Source organism: Sminthopsis crassicaudata, chromosome 6 (assembly GCF_048593235.1).
Source record: "Sminthopsis crassicaudata isolate SCR6 chromosome 6, ASM4859323v1, whole genome shotgun sequence".
In the NCBI taxonomy this organism is placed as follows: Eukaryota; Metazoa; Chordata; class Mammalia; order Dasyuromorphia; family Dasyuridae; genus Sminthopsis; species Sminthopsis crassicaudata.
In genome coordinates this window covers 252,271,675-252,292,056 of record NC_133622.1, presented here as the reverse complement: position 1 = coordinate 252,292,056, position 20,382 = coordinate 252,271,675, and the positions used below count along the sequence as shown (strand labels likewise).

The 20,382-nt window shown below is 60.4% G+C and overlaps 1 protein-coding gene across 2 annotated transcripts; it reads left to right on the top strand.

Annotated features, from left to right (window-relative positions):
* The first annotated feature begins 6,167 nt into the window (after window positions 1–6,167).
* On the top strand, window positions 6,168–16,008 carry CLCF1 (cardiotrophin like cytokine factor 1). 2 transcript variants are annotated; one of them, XM_074272608.1, is made up of 3 exons: window positions 6,168–6,304; window positions 13,093–13,259; window positions 14,789–16,008. In XM_074272608.1, the coding sequence occupies exons 1-3, from the start codon at window positions 6,289–6,291 to the stop codon at window positions 15,281–15,283; spliced, it is 678 nt and encodes a 225-aa protein (XP_074128709.1). In that variant the 5' UTR covers window positions 6,168–6,288; the 3' UTR covers window positions 15,284–16,008. The 2 variants fall into 2 exon arrangements, with proteins under 2 accessions (XP_074128709.1, XP_074128710.1); XM_074272609.1 differs by lacking the exon at window positions 6,168–6,304 and adding an exon at window positions 7,186–7,421.
* The last annotated feature ends 4,374 nt before the right edge of the window (window positions 16,009–20,382 follow it).

The window sequence follows — 20,382 nt, the reverse complement described above, 5'->3', positions numbered from 1 at the left end:
GACTGCCCTCTTCATCACTGTATACATCGTTTTCTTAGTTCTGATGACTGCCCTCTTCGTCACTGTATACATGGTTTTCTTGGTTCTGCTGACTGCCCTCTTCGTCACTGTATACATGGTTTTCTTGGTTCTGCTGACTTCACTCTGCCTAAGTTCAGAGATCTTACAATGACTCCCAACTGGTCATCTCTTCTTTCTCCAATCCATGTTCCACACAGGTGCCCAAGGCTAGAAGCACAGTCTGACCATATCACATCCCTGCTCAAAAAAACTCAGTTTCCTACGTCTCCAGAATAAGATACACAGTCCTCTGGCCCTTATTACCTTCAAAATCTAGCACCCATTCTCCTGTCTGTTGCACACTAGATTCTGGTCAAATCGGCCTCCTTTCCAGGCAGTTCCATCTCCCATCTCCATCCCTTTGCCCTGGTACTAGCCTCCCCTTCAGGATCACCTCCCATAATGACGGGCTCCCTTCCCTCCCTGTGTGAGGCCTCTCCCAGGGCCCCCACTGTTTCCTTAGGCCACTCTGGGTTTTTCCTTTGGACACACTTTATTCTTATTTCTAGCTCTACTTTCCTTTCTCCGATGGCTTTTCATTGTGCCCTCTAATGCCCAGCACCCAGAAAAGAATAGACATGGAATCAGTTTGTGCTCAATGAATGCCTTCCCCCCAGCATCTTGTATGGGATTCTCCCTAAATGTTTATTGAACCAGTTTGTGGGTGTTAGAAACATCTTTGCCTGAGATTTCCCGGATAGAGGGACAGCCCCATTTCTCTACATGGGCTTCTGGACAAATGTCAAGGGGAAGGGAACTGAAGGCAAGACTTAGGGCATCTGAACCCAGGGCTCCTAGCTCCTAGCACAGTGCTTTAAAGACCTGGTAAATGATAATCAGAGCGGGCATTTGTAGAGCACTTCAAGGTTCCCAGAGAGCTTTAGAAATAGCTCCTCTGATCCTTACCACAACACTGGAAGATAGATGGCTGTTATCATGATCCCCATTTTACAGAGCAGGAAAGCAAAGCAGGTAGAGTTTAAGGGTCCAATGTCAGAGGTCACATTTGAAGTCAGGTCTTCCTGTCTCTAGGGCTCGATCCACTCTGTGACATTTGGGATGTCTCTTGATCTATTTTTGGTATTCCTAAAGGCCTCTTTTCTTCTCAATGGGTCTGCTGCCTCATAGACAGGGCTGATCTTCAGCCAGGAAAAAAAAGTGGGGGGAATATATGTAAAGTTGGTCATTGTTTTCACATCTCCTTCTTCTTCCTCCTCCTGCCCAGCTAACACATGTTTTATTCTCAGCAGGATATCAATAGATTCCTAGCTGGTCTCAGAGAAAGGTCCCTTGGACATGCAAACATTAACAGGGGTGGGAGAGGGGGGGTTTGAAGAATGTATAGGAATGACACTTTAATGGAGGAATTCCAGCCCTGTTGGATTGTTTGGGGGCAGATTTCTGAGTGTAAAGCTCTAAGTGTCCCTCAAATCGTGCCAGGTGGACAACCAACTATTGTGCCCCATCTAAAATTGGCCAAATGAAGTTCGGGGGCCCCTTCCAGCTGGGACTTGGGAGAATTCTTCTGGCACCATCAGGGCTCTGAGTACAAAGTGACCCAGGGATTTTCTGCTTCCCATGGTGGAAGATGGGGTCAGTCCTAGAAAACTGCAATGGGAAGAAGAGGGAGGAGCTTGTGTTCTAGCTGCTCAGGGACACTGAGCAATGTATGGGCCCTGTCGGAGAAGGGGACCCTCCCTTACAGATGGAGACACAGAGTCCCACAGAGAGGGGAAGGAGCAGCCGAGGCAACTTGTCCCTAGAGATGATCCCTTTGTAGGGTGTCAGGGTTGCCCAGACCTTTCTTGCCCACTCCAACACACACACACCTGAGTAATTGACTCTAACACGGGGTGCCATTTTGGTCACAAATTAAGGACAATAACCGGCCCCACTCCCACTTAATTATGAAGGTAAGTTAGTTCTAACACCATCACTTCCTGCACCTCTCCTCCCGCTCCACGTTAAATTATGTGTCTCATCCCAAGAGTCTGAAGAGAAAAGGAAGAAAAACTTAGGAAAAAACCACCAACCTAGGCGTTTTCACCTATCGTTTCATTGGCTCCCTCTGAGGAGAGGGGAAAGAAATGTGTAGTTATACCACCCTGCTATGTCCTAAACGCTTTCCTCATCTCATTTGCTGCTTTTATTATCCCCATTTTACAGGCTAATTGACCTGCTTGCTCAGTCACACAGCTAATCAGTGTCTGAGGCTGGATTTGAACTCTTGGAAGTCTTCCTTACCCCAGGCCCCATGCTCTAGCCATTGTGCTAACCATCCACCAGTGCAAACTAAGGCTAATTGTCTTAATAATAATAGATAGCCTTGTAAAGGCTTTACAATCATTACCTAATTTCATCCTTACAACAGCCCTAGGAGGTAGATGCTATTACTTATCATCTCCATGTTTCAGAAGAGGAAACTGAGATAGAAAAAGGTTGTGTCTTGTCTAGAGTCACTGGGCTAACAAGTATCTGAGGCGGGATTTGAAATCCACTGTCCTCCCTAGCCTCGGACAACCTGCACTCAGAGAATCCTAGATTTAGGGTCAAAAGAGATTTCCTAGTTCATCTAGTTTTGTTTTGCAGATGAAGGCTACGTGACTGTCTTAGAGAAATGCTAAGGGAAGGAAGGTGGTACAGTGGGAGAGCTCTGGGCCTGCAGTCACAAAGACCTGAATTCCAATCCAGCCACAGACACTGACTAGCCATGTGACTCTGAGCAAGTCACGTCACCCTGTCTGCCTCGGTTTCCTCATCTGCAAAATGAGCTGGAGAAGGAGATGGCCAACACCATACCTTGGCCAAGAAAACCCCAAATGGGGTCATGAAGAGTTGGACAAGAATGAATGAGTCCCTCAAGCGTTAGAACAATGCTTGATGCGGTGAGAGCTTAAATGCCTTTTCCCTCTTTGCCCTCCTCATTGGCCATGATCAGAGGGCTAGAGCTGTGACTTGGATAGGGATGACGTCCCAGCCATCAGCTTGCCCACCGGGAAACAAAAGTGAGGAACGGAGGGACCAGTCAAACACTCCAAAGGAGCCCAAAAGCCAGGATTTGGTGCCCCCCACTCCCGCCCATCAACCCTGAACTTTCTCCCAGAGTCCCCAGCTCATGGGGGGGATGTTAGGGGCTAACAAAACCTGTGTCCTTGAAGCAATTTGGCAAGTTGAGCTGTAAAAGTAATGGAAGAGGTCATTGGAATGAATTCTGGCCAGTTGAAGGGGAGACTTGGGGAATCTGCCCCTTGTGGAGGGACCAGGAGAGCCCAGCCCGCCTCAAGGCCGCCCTTGGGTAAGCTGCCTCCAGGAAGAAGTCAGCCTGGTAGCCTCCAATTTTAAGCGATTATTTTGGCTAACTGGGAGTTGAGCTCAGTTGCTTTGCTGAAAACTTGAAATGTCAAAGTGCAAATGTAACAACTTTCAAAATTGTGAAATCTTCAAATCATTCTTTTAATTTTTTCCCCCTCTCCACTCCAACGTCTTGGAGCAAAGCCCCGTGGCCCCACCCTAGTTACAGACTGGGTCTTCTTACTGCCATACACACCTTCATCTCCCCAACACAAAACAGGGGGCCCCATCCTCCCCAGTACCCTAAAGAACGCTCCCTCCTTTTCACTCAGCTTGTCCCCCCAAAGGCACAGAGCAACTTCCTCCTCCCCAGCAAGCCTTCCCTCAGCACCCCAGACCCCAGAGAGTTTGTCTTCCTCCGAGAACAATCCTGCGCTTGGCCCCGGACACACACTGCCCAGTGGGGCTCTCCCCGGAAGTCCGGGAAGCATTGGAAGTACTCGGGGAGTGAGGGGGCCCGCGGGGAGCACCGGGGGCTTGAGCCTACCATGTGCACTGGCCTAGGGAGGAGGCAGCTGCTCGGCCACGTCTCCTCTGGTCTTTCCCACACTCCTGAGCTCGAGGACTTTCTAGGGAGCCTCCTGGTGAACACTTGAAAAGGAGGGCATTTCCCTGCCTCCCTTTCTCTCTTCCCCCTCTGCCATCTCTTTTTTTCTCTCCTTTCACCCTTCCCCTTCTCTTTCCTTCCCCTCCCTCCTCCTCTCCCATTCCCCTGTTCTTTCTTCCTCTTTCTTCTTCCCTTCCTCACCCCCCTCCTCTCCCTCCTGTTCTGGAGCTGCTTTCTCCCTGACTCAGCAAGGTGCTTTATAAGGTGCTGAGGGGGCTCGAGCAAATCCAAACCACATTGTCTGCAGACTCCGGCACGGAAGGAGGGAGGCCGGAGCGGAGCCTCTCCCTCCCCCGGCCCGGCCCTGAGCGGGTCCCCTCCCTCCCGGCCGGCCCCCGCCCCCACTTCCCGGGCAGTCCCAGGGATTTCTTCTGGCCAGCCGGGCCAGGCCCTTGGCACCAATCAGCCCTCCCGGCACCAGGAGGCCCCTAGAAGCTCCGGGATGCTCCCGAGACCAGAAGGGTGGGAGGGCTGGGACCTGGGGGCTCTTTGCTCTCTCCTTGGAGCCAGGCTCGGGCCCGGCAGCCCAGTGGTGTCCCTGGGAAGCTCACTGCCCCCAGCCCCAGGCCAGCCCTCTCTCTCCTTGTTTAGAAAAAAGAGAGAGCAAAAAATCCAACAACAAAGTCTGTCCCACTCCAGTGAGGTAATTGAAAACAAACTTCCCCCTCCCCAGCTCTTGCCTGCAAACCAGGGAAGAGCTGTCCTGGGAGCAGAGCGATGGCCTGCCAGCAGCTCCCATCCTGGGCCGGGCATGGGGCGCCGGGCGCTCTGGCCTGGGCCCCCCTCCCCCCTCTGGCTCCTGGGGAGGAGAGTCTGCAGCCATTCCTGAGAGGTCCCCCTGCCTCCCCCCCCTCGCTGGGGCTCCACTATCCCACTCTCTCCCTGCCCCCTCCCACCTCAGAACAAAACAATTTCTAGGCCCCGGGCTCTTGGGGCCACATGACTCCCTGCAGTGGGCACTTAGGTGCCCGCTTCGGGGTCTCTGAAGGCTGGGGGGGGCTGGAAGGGGGGGCTGTGTCCTCCTGTCCCTGGCCTTTGGACCAGGGCGGACAGACAGAGACTGACAGAGACCGAGAGACCAGGGAGGAGAGACAGAGCCCGAGAGACAGAGCCTGAGAGACTGAGAGAGCCCAGCAAGGGGCTCCAGGGAGGGCCCGTCCCCTGCCTGGAGAAGGAAGGCGGCTGGCAGCCCGGCCGGAGGAGAGAGCCAAGTGTCCCAGCCGCCTCGGGAGCGGTTCCCAAAGGGAAGCTGCCGTCTGTCTGTCCTCCGGCTTGAATGGAGAGTTCCCGCTGAGTCACCCACAGAAAGAAACCTCTTGTGTTGAAACTGGTCCTGTGCCTCGCGCTGATTAATGAATTACAAATCTCCCTTCCACCCGCCCCCCCCCCCCCCCCTCCCGCTGACATTAAGAACAAGAATGACAAACTTTGTGAACTTGCGGGGGAAAAGGCCAGCGCCAAGTGCTCTCGTCTCCGGGCCGGTGTCCCGGCACGCCGGGCCGGGGAGGGGGGAGGGGGCCCCGCCACTCAGTCACCTGCTGCGCCGAGGGCCCGGCCCGGAGGATGGGAGAGCGGCGCGGGGAGGGGGGGGGCTGCCCGGACAAAGGGAGGCAGGGAAACCCCCAGCCCTTGTTGGGAGGCCGGCTGCCTGGCACGGGGGTCCCCACGTAGACTGGGGGGGGGCCGGTCCGAGGCGAAAGCTTGCCGGGGCCCGGCGGGGGCGGGGGAGGGGCAGTGATGGGGGCCGGTTTCCCGGCCGCCGGAGGCGGAGAGCGGCGCGCGGGGCAGGGGTCCGGCGGGAGTCCGGGCGAGAGAGGGACCCAGTGGGCACCCCCTCCCTTCCCTTCCTCCCCCTGTTTGCAGACGGTCTCTTGCCCTCCCTCCTCCAACTCCCCCTCCCCCCGGAGGCCCAGGGTGGTACCGCAGCCTTCGCCTCACCCTTCACCCACCCACCGCCCCCCCCACTCGATGCTTGTGGGAGAGAGAGGAAGCCCTCCCCTCCCTCCCTCCCTCCCCCCCCTCCTCCCCCCCACCCCCGGGAGGGCCGCTACAATTTGTGGTTACAGCCTTACACGTCAGAAAAGAAAAAAAAAAAAGTTTGCAGAATGTCCCACACCGAAAAAAAAAATCCGAAACCCAGAGAAAAAAAACCTGCGAGTGGGCTTGGCGGATGGGATTAGTAAGGCTTCGCCAGAGCTGCGGCTCTCCCTCCCACTCCGCCAGCCTCCGGGAGAGGAGCCGCGCCCGGCCCCTGCCCGGCCCCCGGCCCCATGGACCTCCGAGCAGGTAGGAAGGAGCCGGACCCCCACCGCCCCGCCACCGCCCCCCGCCCTCGCTCGAGAGCCGCTTCCCCGGCCTTCCTCCGGGGGACCTCGGGGCCAGGGCCAAGCCCCCCCGGCCGCCCCCCCCCTCCCTGAGATCCACTTCCCTTCCCTCTCCCCGGGGATCCCCGAGGCCGGGCTGCCCCCCGTCGGCTCCGGTGCGGACCCGGCGTCCCGGGAGTCCGCGTCTCGGCCGGGCGGGGAGGCGGGGACAGGGAGAGTCCGGGACAGACAGACGGCCGGCCGGCCAGACGGCGGGCTGCCAGCAGACGGGCAGCGGCCGGCGGCCGGACTCGGGGGAAGGAGCGGCCGCCCGCACAAAGGAGACGGCAGCCGAGCCCCAGAAAGGGAGCCCCGGCCGAGCAGGAGGAGCCCGAGCGGGCCGAGGGCGGGGAGAGCCCGCCACCCTCGGAGACCCACAACCGAGCCAGCCCGAGCCCGAGCCGGGGACGCGAGGAAGGGGGACAGCCAGGAGTCCGACGCGAGCGGGAGGGAGGGAGAGAGAGGGAGGGGGAAAGAGAAAGGGAGAGAGGAGAGAGAAGAGAGAGGAGAGAGAGGGGAAAGAGAAAAGGGAGAGAGAAAGGGAGAGAGAGAGAAGAGAGAGAGAGGAGAGAGAGAGAGAGAGAGAGAGAGAGAGAGAGAGAGAGAGAGAGAGAGAGAGAGAGAGAGAGAGAGAGAGAGAGAGAGAGAGAGAGAGAGAGAGAGAGAGAGAGAGAGAGAGAGAGAGAGAGAGAGAGAGAGAGAGAGAGAGAGGAAGGAAAGAAGGGAAGAGGGGGAGTTGGAGAGAGGAAGAGGGAGGGGAAGGGGAGAGGGGGGAGCCCGAGACAGGGCCGGAGGGAGGGAGACAGGCAGGGAGGGAGGAAAGAGAGGGGGAGGCCAACACCTCGCTCGGACTCCGCCGCTCTCCCTCGTCCCCCCGCCGCCGCCGCCGCTGCGCCCACCCTGGAGAGCCCGGCTGGGCTGGGCCGGGCCGGGCCGGGCCGCTAGGACTCGGCGCCTCTGCCGTGGGCCGGGGCGCGCTCCGAACTGGGCGCAGCCCCGGCTGGACCCCACGATGCTCCCCGTGGCCGGGGAGCCGGCAGGTAAGGGGGTGCCGGGCCGGGTCGGGCCGAGCCGGCCAAGTTAAGGGGGCCAGAGCGGATGCTGACTGAGCGGGCCGCCCCCGGCCCCGGACGGCCCGAGCGGACTCAGGCCGGCCCGGCCCGGCCCAGCCCCGTCTTGGCCTGGGAGTGATTAGTGGAGGGGGCGGGGGCGGCCCAGCCGGACCCGGGCAGGAAAAAGCCCGTCACGGGCCGGGGGAGCGGCCGGCGGGAGACTTTCCGCTTTGCGGCCAAGAGAGTTAGTTAGTCCTCAGCCCCGGGGGAGGGCCGGGGAGGGAGGGGAGGGAACCGCTCCGTCTCGGCCGCGCCTGGAGGTGGGAACTCGCCACGGGAGGGGGAAAGGGCATCTCTCGGCTCGAGAGACTCCGTCTGTACCCCTGACCCCGCCCCCGCCGCTGGGAAGGGAGAAGCTCCCAGGAGTAAGGGGGGGGTGGGGGCGGGGCCGGGGGCTTAGGGGCCACACAGGGGGAAGGAGGCGCCGCGGGGGGAGGGGGCGGGAAGAGCAAGGTCACTGCTTTGGGGTTCGATCGGAGAAAGTAGGACCTCCGGAAGCCGCACCATCCCCTCCACCGCCTCGTTTCCCCATCCCCCGGGGACTCTTCTGACCCCTCCCGGGGACGCCCGAATAACTTTCCCCCAAAAGTGCCCCGTCAACGCACTCGGCTCCCTGACCTTCCCCGCCCCCCCCCCCAGTCTTCTGGTGCCTCCCACAGTCAGCCTCCGCTCCGGCTCCAGAGTTCTTCCTCCCCCAGCCGTAGACCCCCGAGCGATTCCCGAACTTCCCCAGGTCAGCCGGCCTCTCTCCCCCGCCCTCCCCGCCCCCCGCCCCAGCACGCCAGCCCCGCCGAATTCCCACGGAGGCCCCTCCCCTTCTCTGGGCCCCTTCCTCAGCCCCCAGAGTCCCACCGAAGCCGGTGCTCCTCCTCGTCCAACGGACTGCCACTTTCTCCTCCTGGTGGGAAAGGGAAGGTGAAGGGAGAGTGAACGGCCAGGAGGAGCAGGCACCTCAGAGAGAGGGCCCCCTCCCCTCCCGGGCCACCCACAGAAGGCGAGGACACCCAGAGATGCGGGCGTCCCGGGGCCACGCTCAGCCCGGTCCGTGCCCCGCGCCGGCGGCCGGCGATTCCCCAGCACCCCACCGCCGCGGGCAGGACGGCCGCCGGGCTCCAGCCGAGCAGAGCCTTCCGCGGCCCGGCCAGCGCCATTCCGGCCTGCCCCTGGGGCCTAGCCGAGTGGCTCCCGGAGCCCTCCACGCGCCCCTCCTTCTGCCATTCACAGCACCTCTCCCACACGCCAGGCTGCCTCCCCACTCACTGCGCCGGCCCATTCCTCGGCGGATTCCCCCCCTCTCCCCCCTCTCTTCCCCCCCTCTTCCCCCCCTTCTTCCCCCCCTCCCCCCCTCCTCCCCCTCTCTTCCCCCTCTCTTCTCCCTCTCTTCCCCCCCTTTCCCCCTCTCTTCCCCCTCTCTTCTTCCTCTCTTCCCCCCCCTTCCCCCTCTCTTCCCCCTCTCTTCCCCTTCTCTTCTCCCTCTCTTCCCCCTCTCTTCCCCCTCTCCCTCTCCCTCTCTTGCAGCTCCTTTCCCATCCTCACTGAGGAGGCAGCACGGCCTGGCGCTCCCCCGGGGCCCTGCCTCGGCGCCCGGTCCTCTGGGAGACCCTCCCGGGCTTTCCTGCCCTCTTCAGGGGCCGTATCTGCCCTGGGAAGGCTGTCACCCACCGGGCTGTCCCCGAGTGCAGAAGCCGAAGCATGGCCTGGCTCATTTCCTCCCTGCCTCTCGAACTCCTGGCCCCGGGACTTGCCCACCTTCTCCTTGGGCCCCAGCTCTCCTTCCCAAGCGGAGACCGCTGAGCTCTGTACTCTAGTCAAGGCCAAGGAAAAGGACCGGAGAGGAAGAGATTCAGAGGAGGGATGGGGGAGATCTTGGAGGGAAAGAAGTGAGGGAGCCTGAGAAGGGAGGCCAGGGCCTGGCTGTTTCCCCCCTCCCCCCGGCTGCCAGACTGGGGCCCTGAGTCCCCCCAGGCCGTGGGTGGAGAGGGGTGCTCTCTGTTTGGAATCAGTGGGTCTGAATTTGAATCCCAGCCCTTCCTGAGGAGGGAGAGCTTGTGGTCTCTGGGTCTCAGTTTCTTGTTCTGCAAAATGAGGGGGTGGGGACTAAGTAATCCTTCCCCTGCTTTTTCCTGCTCCACCTGAATCAAGAGCAGGCAGAACCCTAAAAAAGCCTCCCTGGGCCAAGCCGTCTTCCTTGCCTGGGAATCCCCAAATAAGGTCCCTTCCTGGGAGCCCAGATTTCTAACGGGTGCAAAGGGATCCTCAGCCCCCCCCCCCCCTCCAGTGCATTCTGGCCGAGGCCTCTGGCGTCCTGCTAAGATGAGGCTCGGGAGGCGCAGGGGCCCGGGCCAGGGCTCTCCTCCCAGGCTCTGCCCTCCCCGGCACATCGGGCCTCCGAGCCCCCCAGACTCGCGGGGAGGTCAGGCTGAGGGCCGCAGGCCAGGGGCTGGGGGCCGGAGGCCCGAGCTTGCACACACGTGTGTGCCTGCGTGTGCAGCCCTGCGCTTGCGTGGGCCGTGTGGATGTGAGGATGTGCTGGGCCCTCCGTTCCCAGGGCCCGGGGATCTGGATGGAATTAGGGGCCTGGCCGGGTGGGGGCCGGGCTGGGGGTTGAGGGACTGGGGGCTCCAGCAGGAAACCTGAGCTGGCTCATTAGCTCCTCACGTGCTCAGCTGGATTTATAAACACAGAGAGGAGAGGGGATGTAAACAATCAAGCTGCTGCAGCCGGAGGCAGAGCTGGGGGAGGGGAGGGGGCCTCTTGGGCCACAGCACCCCACAGGGATGGCCCAGGCCCCCCTCACCCCAGAGGAGAAGGAGCAGAGAGCAGGATCCTTTCACAGAGGCCCCGGGCCACGCTCTAGGGTCCAGGCTCAAGCTCTAGAGTCCGGTTCCAAGCTCTAGAATCCAGGCTCAAGCTCTAGGGTCCAGGTTCAAGCTCTAGAATCCAGGCTCAAGCTCTAGGGTCCAGGTTCAAGCTCTAGGGTCCAGGCTCAAGCTCTAGGGTCCAGGTTCAAGCTCTAGGGTCCAGGCTCAAGCTCTAGGGTCCAGGTTCAAGCTCTAGTGTCCAGGCTCCATCCCAGGTAGGGGAGGAAGAGCTGTGGCTAGCTGCAAACAGGCGGGCTCCCTTCTCAGGAGCCAGGCTTCCCGGCTTCCTGGCCCAGCCTGGGCTCCCCAGGTGTTCTCTGCCCCTCCCGCCCTCCTCCCGCCTTTGAGGTGCAGGGGAGAGGGCTGATCAGCCCCCAGCCCCGGAGCTGGGGGGGAGGGGGCCAGGCAGCCTTCCTTCCCGCTGCCCTCGTGCTCTCCCCTCCTCTCCCCAAGCTTCCTGCCCTCCCGCTGCCTCTCTCCATCATATTCCTCTGCTCCTCCCTTCCCCTTCTTCTGCTCCCCCCTCCCCCCCCACGCCAGCAGTGACACGGTTACCTCAGAACTGAAATATTCCTGGAAACACCGGCCTCGTCTGGTTAATTTCATGAGCCGTTTTCTGCCCAGATGAGGAGGTTCTTGTTTATCCAAAGGCAGCTCCCCATGTGGGGGGGGCCCGCTCCCCTGAGGGCCGCCCCATGGGGCCCGGATGGGCCTGGCCCCCACGCCGAGGGGCCCCTGATGGCCACCGTGGAGTTGGGAGAGCAAGGGGCTCCATGTGGAGGGGGGGGGGGGCCGTGCCGACCTTGGGACAGCGAGCCTGGAGGAGGCTCCAGTAAGGAGGCTCGGGAAGGGTGAAGGCTCTGCAGCTTTTGGAGAAGGGAATCCTGGAAACCTGGGCCAGCCCTCTCATTTTACAAACAAAGAAACTGAGGACCAGAAAAGTGACTTAGCCAAGCCCACTACGGCAGCCAGGAGCCGAATCAGAACCCTAGGCCCAGCATCCTTCCCGCCATTCCCCAGTTTCCTGACACAAGGCTATGTTTTCCGAGCGATTGGGGCGAAGTGCTCAGGAGGCGGCGGGAGGCCCATCTGGGCAGGTCGGGAGGCCTCTTGGGGTCCTGCGGAGGCATGGGCCCCGAAGTCCCTTCCAGCTGTGGAATTTAGCAGAGGGACGAAGGCCATGTGAATGAGTGGCAGCTGTAAGAGCGGGGGGGCTGACAGAAGGGACAAGGGCTCTCCCCCACCCCAGAGACTCCTGGCCTGGAGACATTGTCATCGGGGTCTCTGCCCCTTGATGCACCCCCCCACAGTACCTAAACATGACTCCTCCCTTGAGAAGGAAGGCGGGCACTGAGCAGATGGAGGAGCCCCTTCTACCTCCCTCCACGCTCATGGTGGCTTTGCTGTCTGTGGCTCTAGAGCCTGAGTGAAAGGGACCACGTTTCCACCTAGAACACCCTTCCACAGGTGGGCAGGGGCAGGCTGCCCAGTGGGCGTCTCAAAAACAGGACACTGAAGCGAAGAGGAAGACGTTACCTCTCCAAGGTCTCACCAGTTTTAGGGGCAGAGTTGAGCCGGGTCCTCCCGGAGCGAGCCCACTTCTTCCCACGTCTATGCGAGTCTCTAGACCCGGCCCAGTCCTAACTCTCCCGCCTCAAACCCAGCTTACCCAGAGCTGACCACGGCTCCATCCTCGGCCCCGAGCCAGTCCTGACCACAAGACCACCCCGAGGACTGGGCCTAGACCCAAGTCAACCACGGATCCCCTCCTCTTTCATCCTCTTCCGAACCCTAAAACCTTGAACGAAATCTCGGCCACCAGAGGCTCGAACCTTCCCCGGCCGACCCGGCCGCCAGCTTCATCCCATTGGAGCCCAGCCCTAAGGCCAAGCCAGGCTGAATGGAGAAGCCCCGCATCGGCTGCTTCACCCTCTTCTGGGATGTGACTCAGCCCAACCAAAACAGGCTCGCATCGTGTGTCCTGACCGTCGGCGGCTCCCAGGAAACCCGACCTCGTCCCGAGAGCCTCCACAGCTTCGGGAGCACGGGGCCCCCTGCCCATCCGCCCCGCCCCACAGGGGCCGGGGAGCACCTCTGACTCAGACCCCACGCTCAAGCCAAACTTTCTCTGTTGGACTCCTCGAGTCGGAATGGGCGCCCGACCTCCCGTGGGGCGTCTTCCACCCGCCGGCTTCTGGGAGCGGAGCCGGGATCCCCGGGAGGCTCCACGCCTGCACCCACTCCCGTGGCCGGCTCTGGCCCCTCCCGCACAAAAGCACAAGCTTTCCACCTCAAGCCCTCACCCCCCACTCCTCCTTCGGCTCCCTCACTTTCCCTCTGGAGCACAGGCTGGCTCCTTTATTCAGCCCCAGGGCAGAAGGGGGAGAGGTAGCCAGGCTCCCTCTTACACCTCAACACCAGATTCACATGGTACAGACGGGGAAACTGAGAAAGGGACGGGGACACACGATGCCAAGAACCGAGCCTCCTTCCTCTCAGCCCCGAGGCTGCCCCCACTCAGCCACACTCAGGCAGCCCCGGACACTCGGGCCCCAGACACACGCACTCACACTCACACTCACTCCTCCACCTGGGCCAGAAACCGTCCCCAGACGCCAGCCCTCTGGGTCTCTCTCTGCTCTCTCCCCCCTTCCCAGCCAGAGGTGGGCACAGCCCCCCACGGGGCTGCCCACCGCCCCCCATCTCAGGCTCTGACTCCATCGCTCTCTTGCCCACAGGGGACTCGTGGGGGATGCTGGCTTGTCTGTGCACCGTGCTCTGGCACCTCCCGGCGGTTCCAGCCCTCAACCGCACAGGGGATCCGGGGCCCGGCCCCTCCATCCAGAAGACCTATGACCTCACTCGCTACCTGGAGCACCAGCTCCGCAGCCTGGCCGGCACCTATGTGAGTATGGGGGCCGGGGGGAAGGGGTCAGAGGGGCGGGGAGGGCTGGTCTCCCCAGCCCCAGCATCCCCTGGGCCGGCCTTTCTCCCCTTGCCTTCCCCCTCCCTTCCCCATTCCCGGCCCCAGGACTAGGCATGTGGGCAGGACTGCCCCACTGGCTGACAGCCCAGCAGCCCGCCCTCCTCCCCCTGGGGGCTGGGGAAGTCTCTTCTGTTTACACCGTGTTGTGGTGTCTCTTGCCCGGGTGGGGCCCAGGGTGGGGGCGGCCCCCACCTCACACTCCTGTGTCCTGGCTCGCCCCGGCCTCTGCACACAGGGCCCCTGCAGCCCGGGCCTCCCCTCTGTCTGACCTGGCCCATCCCGAGCGGGCTCTGGGGGTGCACGGCGGGGGACCAGCAGGGAACCCACGTTGTTGGTGGGCACCCCGGGAATTCTTTTGGAGGAGCCGGGAGTGGCAGCGGGCCTGAGGAGAAGGTGGCGCTGGAGGGAATTGGCCCCCCTTTCCCCTTGTTCCTCCCCCACACCCCAACCCTGCTCCGGAGCCAGGGAAGGGAAGGGGAGGAGGCGGAGGGGGAGCTGGCTCAGGCCCCAGGATACACCGAGGAAATTAGTTTGTCTCTGAGCTTGTCAGCGTGTGAACCTCCCCCTGGGCCCTTGCCTGTCCCAAGCCTCGCCCCCCTCCTCAGCTCTCCCAGCCTCGCACCGCTTCCCCACCCCCTTCCCCTGGGCCCCTGGACCTACCCCACAGTTGGCAAAGGCTCGGGTCACATCTCATCCCTCCTGCCCCCCTCCCCCTCCCCTGGCATTCGTTTGGGGGAGTTGGTCCGAGATGCTCTGCTCCCCACCCCCTTGGCTGGGCTCTTCCAGGGGGGACCCTGATGGCTTTTGTTCCTTTCTGTCACCTCCCAACAGGCGCCACGCTCCCTGACTCTGCTGCCCCTCTAGCTCCCGACCTATTTCTCGCCTCCCTTTCGCTGCCAAACTTGTCCAAGGAGTGGTCTACACCCCTGCCTCCACTTCCTCTCCACCCACTCCCTCCTTAACCCCCTGCGGCCTGCCTCCTTCTGTCTGGGGTCAGCCAGGATCTCCCTCCCGCGCGGGCAGGGCCCCTGCTGGGCCTCCCTTCGCCGCGCCCAGGTGCCCGCGGTGCCCCCGGGAAGCCCGGCCCCGGCCCGGGCCCTCTCTGGTCCTCCCCCTCTGCTCTCGCTCCTCCTGTCGCTTTGGACGCCGATCTGCCTTCCTCCCCACATCTGTGGGCTTCCCCCCAAGACTCAGCCAATCATTCGGCAAATATTTACTGAGCATCCACCATGTGTAAATCCCTCTGCTTTCTGTTCTCTGCACATGTCTCCCTGGAGAGCTCCCCCATTGCTAATGTTTTGACTATGGCCTGGATGTGGAGGACGGGAGGGGGCCCTCCCCTCCCCAGCAGAACAGGAAGTGGCTCAGTGGGGGGAGGTACTGGGCCGGGGTTCCGGGGGGACAGGCTCCCCGCTGAGAGCCGGCTCCATCGCCTCTCCCTCCCACAGCTGAACTACCTGGGCCCCCCTTTCAACGAGCCTGACTTCAACCCGCCCAGGCTGAGCGCCGAGGCCCTCCCCAGTGCCACGGTGAACCTGGACGTGTGGCGCAGCCTCAATGACCGCCTGCGGCTGGCTCAGAACTACCAGGCCTACAGCCATCTGCTCTGCTACCTGCGGGGCCTGGACCGCCACGCGGCCACGGCCGAGCTCCGGCGCAGCCTGGGCCACTTCTGCACCAGCCTGCAGGGCCTGCTGGGCAGCATCGCCGGGGTGATGGCCGCCCTGGGCTACCCGCTGCCCCCCCAAGGGGCCGAGCCCGCCTGGGCCCCCAGCCCTCCCCACAGTGACTTCCTCCAGAAGATGGATGACTTCTGGCTGCTGAAGGAGCTGCAGACCTGGCTCTGGCGCTCGGCCAAAGACTTCAACCGGCTCAAGAAGAAGATGCAGTCCTCTGCGGCAGCGGTCACTCTGCGCCTGGAGGCCCCTGCTTCTGACCTCTGACCTCCACCTCCCTTCTCCGCCTTCGCAGTGAGCTTCCTGCCCTCCTAGGGAGGACCCCCCCCCTTCTCATAGAAAGTGATGCAATAAAGCCCCCCTCAGGGAGCCCGGGGCAAGGCGGGGGAGTGGACAGTGCTCAGGCTCCGGGCTCCCACCATCCCAGCCGGCTGTGGCGATGGATGCAGTCAGACAAGTAAAGGAGGGGCTCACTGCGCAAAGTGCCTTATGGGGGCAAGCCTCCTGACCATCCCTACTCCCATCTCCTCACCTTAAGCCACCCCACGCTTCCCAATTCGGGGAAAACGGGGTGACCCAGGGACCAAAGCAGGAAGAGACAAGAATCCCCAAAAACCAAAGAAGCGAGGGGCCAAGGCAGGCCCCTGGGGGTTCCCTCTCACCAAAAGCCACGGTGCCGCCAAACACGGCACGTGTCCGTAACTTCGCCTCCCAGTTCTCCTTAACATCGAGGGGCTCCCCTCATCCCGGGGCACCCCCCAGCCCCGGGACAGCCACAGTCACAGAATTGCCTAAAAGTTTACATTGTTGAGGACGGTAGCATTTGGGGGATGACAAGAGGGCGGCTCCCTTGGGCCAGCCCCCAACCCCATCCACTCACGACTCTCAGTTTGTTCGTATTAATATTTATTTATTTGGAGACGTTATTTATTAGATGGTATTTATTGCAGAATTTCTATTCTTGTATTAACAAATAAAATGCTTTCCCCAGAGCCTCCGCTGCTGCCTGCCTCACCTCATCTCCCCTTTGCCCCCAGCGTAGTCCTGGTTCCTGGCCCTCCACGCCCCTGCTGAGGTTTTCTTGGCTGAGGGTAGCTGGCCATTTCCCTCTCCAACCCCTTCAGAGATGTAGAAACTGAGGCACTCAGACTTCAGTGACTTGGCCAGGGTCAGACTAATCAGGGTCTAAGCATTATTTCCAGGCCCAGCACTCTATCCCCTGCACCACCTGGATATTATTTGGGTCTGTCTGTGAGTGATGGGAAAGCAGCCAGGGCTCCAGAAATTTGGGCTGGCCAGAGGAGAAGAGAAACCATGGGGTGAGGTGTGGGAAACACTGGGGGAGGGGGGCTGGAATCCCCCTCCTCTGCGAGGCAAAATGCACATTCATTAAGCATCACCTGGATGCAGGGGCCTGGACCAGTCTGACACTTTAGGGAGCTCACATTCACCATGGGACTTACTAGGAGGATGGGGAGAGGACACAGACAAGCCGCCTGACACCAGAGCTAGCCAAGGGGGAGGAGGAGAGAGCCCAGGGGGTGCTCGGGGAGGGCGGCAGGGGGTGCTCGGGGAGGGCGGCAGGGGGCACGTGGAGGAGAAAAATAAAGACCAAAGTATGAGTTAATTTGCTACTTGGGATCTTGAGAAAATCTGATTTTCCTGTGCCTCAGTTTCCTCATCTGTAAAGTGGGGGAGTTGGACTTGATAATGACCGAGGGACTTCCCAGCTCCTGAACTAAGCTCCCACGAAGGAAGATGATACCAGATTGGGGAGGTGTCTGAATTCCAGACAAAGGAGTCTGAATTTTCTTCCGGAGGGAGCCACTGGGGAGCTGGAAGCAGAGGAGGGGAAGGAGCAGACCTCTATGCACTCGAATTATTTTGGCAGTCATAGAAAGGATGGCTTGGAGACATAAAGGGAGATGGGAAGACATGGAAGGATTGCTGCTGCCTTAGTCCAGCTGGATGGCAACATGGGCCTCCAGACCGAGGCGGCCACAGGAGCAGGGAGGCAGGGATGGCTGGGAGGAAGGACTGGCAGGAAACGTGCGGAGGGGTCAGGAGCACGGGAAGGTGCCGTGGAAATAAATGAGAGGTCAAGAGGAGGAGCAGACCCAGTCTGGTTTGGGCCATGGCAAAATGGAGGGAGCAGGGGGGCGTCATGGCGACAACATGCAGATAGCAGGGGGCGTCATGGCGACATGCAGGTAGCAGGGGGCGTCATGGCGACATGCAGGTAGGAGGGGGCGTCATGGCGACATGCAGGTAGCAGGGGGCGTCATGGCGACATGCAGGTAGGAGGGGGCGTCATGGCGACATGCAGGTAGCAGGGGGGGCGTCATGGCGACATGCAGGTAGCAGGGGGGCGTCATGGCGACATGCAGGTAGCAGGGGGCGTCATGGCGACATGCAGGTAGCAGGGGGGCGTCATGGCGACATGCAGGTAGCAGGGGGGCGTCATGGCGACATGCAGGTAGCAGGGGGGCGTCATGGCGACATGCAGGTAGCAGGGGGACATTAAAGAGAAGATGTCTTTTGCGCAGGAGGAGATCCATATCTCCAACTCAGAGAGAAGTCAAGCAGAGAGGTTTGGGTTTGGGAGACATCTGTATAGAGGCGGTAGTTGATGATAAGGGAGGGAAGGAGACTGCCAAGGGTAAAAAAAAGAATGTAGAAACAGAAGGGAAAAGGGCCAAGGACAAAACTTTGGGGAACACCCATCTACAGGGATTGGGAGGAGGAGGAGGAGCCAGCAGCCCAGACTGAGAAGCGCTTACCACAGAGCAGAGAAACCAAAGCAATGCGGTGTCTCTGAAACCAGCGGCGGAGAGGGCGTGGGGGGGGAGGGGGGCACAAGTGCAGGTTTTTTCCAGAGGGCAGGGAGAATGAGCAGTGTAAAAAAAAAAAAAAAAAAAAGGTGGCTGGAACTGGCAGGTGGGAGATGATGGAAGGGACAATTGGGCGCGATGGCGGGCAGACAGAGAGTGGAGACTAAGCAGGTGGGTCCTGGAGGAGACGGGCCAGCTTTCCTTCCCAGCATCTCCTACTACCTGCCTCTACACCGCCAGTGTAGACCTGGCCAGAGGTCCGAGGAATGGGGCAGCCGCAGCGGGGAGGAAATGCCCCCCAGGACCTCCCCACCCACATCTTCCCAGAATGGAGCAGTCGGGGGGGGGGGCACTCCAGCTCTCACCCTATAGTCTCTGGCACAGGGCCTTTTTTCAGAGCGCTTCCACACCTGCTCTCGGGTGCCATCCTGGTACCTGCCCTGCCAGGACGTCTAGGCAGATATTAGCATTGTTCTTTACCTGAGATTAAAAACCCTTAAATGATCTGCCTACCGAAAGAAAGAAGCAGGAGTAGAAAGGGGAGAGTCCTTGGAGGAGCTGGGGCAAGTGGGAAGGATTGCCCATAGAGATGGGGGCAGAAGCCCACCAGGGTTTCTAACCTCCGCCCTTTGCCCTCTGGCTTCTGACCTCATCATGCAGCTGGGGCTGCTCTCCAGGGTTACTGATGTGCCCCGAATGGCCCCTTCTCAGTGTCAGCCTTGGACACTGTCCATACCTTCTCTTCCCAGACATCTTCCCCTCTAGGTTTCCGTACCACCATTTTCTCTCAGTTGTCCTCCCACTTGTCTGAGCATCCGTTCGGATCTCTTTGAAGCTCCCCCTCTGAGTGACCCCCCCTCACTGTCGGGATCCCCCCCAGACTTTCTCCTGGGCGCTCTTCTCTTCTGCCTCTATGCTCCAGCCCCTGGTGAGCTCATCAACTCCCACGGAGTCACTGATCTCCCTCAGATGATTCCCAGCCCTCTCTCTCTCTCTCACCCTCCCGAGGTCCAGTCCCACTTCACCAGCGGCCTCAGACTTGGGCTTCTCACACTGATCTCCAACTCACGCCGACATGTCCAGATCCTAACTCGTTCTCTTTCCCCTGAAACCCTCTTCCTCTTCCCAGCTTGCACTTTCAAGGCCAGCTCCATCTTCCCGCTCATCCAGGCTCGTAGCTTGCGGAAGTCCTCGAGTCCTCAGCCTCTTCACTCCCTGTATCCCCTCTGGGGTCCAAGCTGATCCTTTCCACCCTCCCATCGTCCTGGGAATATGTTTTGCCTCCATGAATGCAGCCATCCTGGCAGAGGCCCTCACCAGCCTTTCCTAGACTCCTGCAAGTGGGCTTTGCCTCCAGTTGCTTCCCCCTTTAATCCAGCCTCTCCAAGCAAGGGTCCCGTAAGGCAGGTAGGAGAGGGGCGCTCTCCTAGCCAATAAATTCTAGTGGTTCTCTATGCTTGGCAAGATCCAGGGAAGCCTTCCTGGCATCCCAAGCCCTGCCCCATCTAGCTTTCCTTCTTTCCACTGCAAACTCTAGAAGCCGCCATCCTGGTCTCCGGCTGTTCCTCGCACACGGCGCCCATCTGTGTCCACTTCACTTCATGTTCCCTCTCCTCACCTCCGATCCAGACTCCCCAGGCTTCCTCCAGAGCAGCTCAAATCCCACCTTCCTGATTCCCAAGTCCATTTAACCTCCAGTTCCCCAGGACGCTTCCTCTGACACAACTTCCATCCACCTTGTACGTATCGTGTATGGACATAGTCTATACTGTCTCCCCCGTTAGACTGTGAATGCCTTGAGAGCAGGGACTGGACAAAAGCCTTTCTTTGCACCCAATACTTAGCACTGCACTGGGCATACAGCAAATGCTTAATAAATGTTTGTTGACTACTGACCTCAGACAAATCACTCCTTTTCCTCTAGGAGGCTCGGTTTCTGAATCTGCAGAGAGAGAGGGTTGGGTTCAATGGCCCATGAGCCCCCTTCCAGCCATCTGCAGCCAATCCCTAACGACTTCTGAGGACCCTTCCAACTTTAAACATGTGATTCCAAGATGACCCCAACTTCTACATTGGGGCCAGATTAGCAAGTATGGCGCCAGGCTCAGATGGCAGGGCCTACTGTAGTCAAGGAAGGACTGGGCAGCAAAAGAGAAGGAGCAGGTTCTTCTGCACATAGTTGGTGTTTAATAAATGTACAGTTTGTAGAACTGAACTCTCAACGACCTTGAACTCCATCCCCCCAACTATCAGCCTTACCCTCAGTGTAAGCCGCGGAGAATCAGGGGAGAGTATGACTATCCCAGACACCCCCTCCTGAAAAACGAAGGCTCTGTGAGGCTCGAGGCAGGAGAAAGGCCAGTTGGAGGTAAAGTGAAGCGGTCTGCCCCGCCTCTATTTCCTTCAATATTCCTTTGCCATCTTAGCCGACCCTACCTCCAGTCAGTGTCTAGTTCTCCGGAGTCTTCCTCCTCTCTCTCTCCAATGCGCCTCCTTTTCCCTTCCCACAATCCGGCCCTCCCTGCCCCTCCGCTC

Excerpts from the sequence above, each read along its gene's own strand:
- CLCF1 (XM_074272609.1), top strand. The coding sequence starts at position 7,394 with ATGCTCCCCGTGGCCGGGGAGCCGGCAG. Across the intron at positions 7,422-13,092 it reads CGTGGCCGGGGAGCCGGCAG|GGGACTCGTGGGGGATGCTG; the intron begins GTAAGGGGGTGC and ends TCTTGCCCACAG. Across the intron at positions 13,260-14,788 it reads GCAGCCTGGCCGGCACCTAT|CTGAACTACCTGGGCCCCCC; the intron begins GTGAGTATGGGG and ends TCCCTCCCACAG.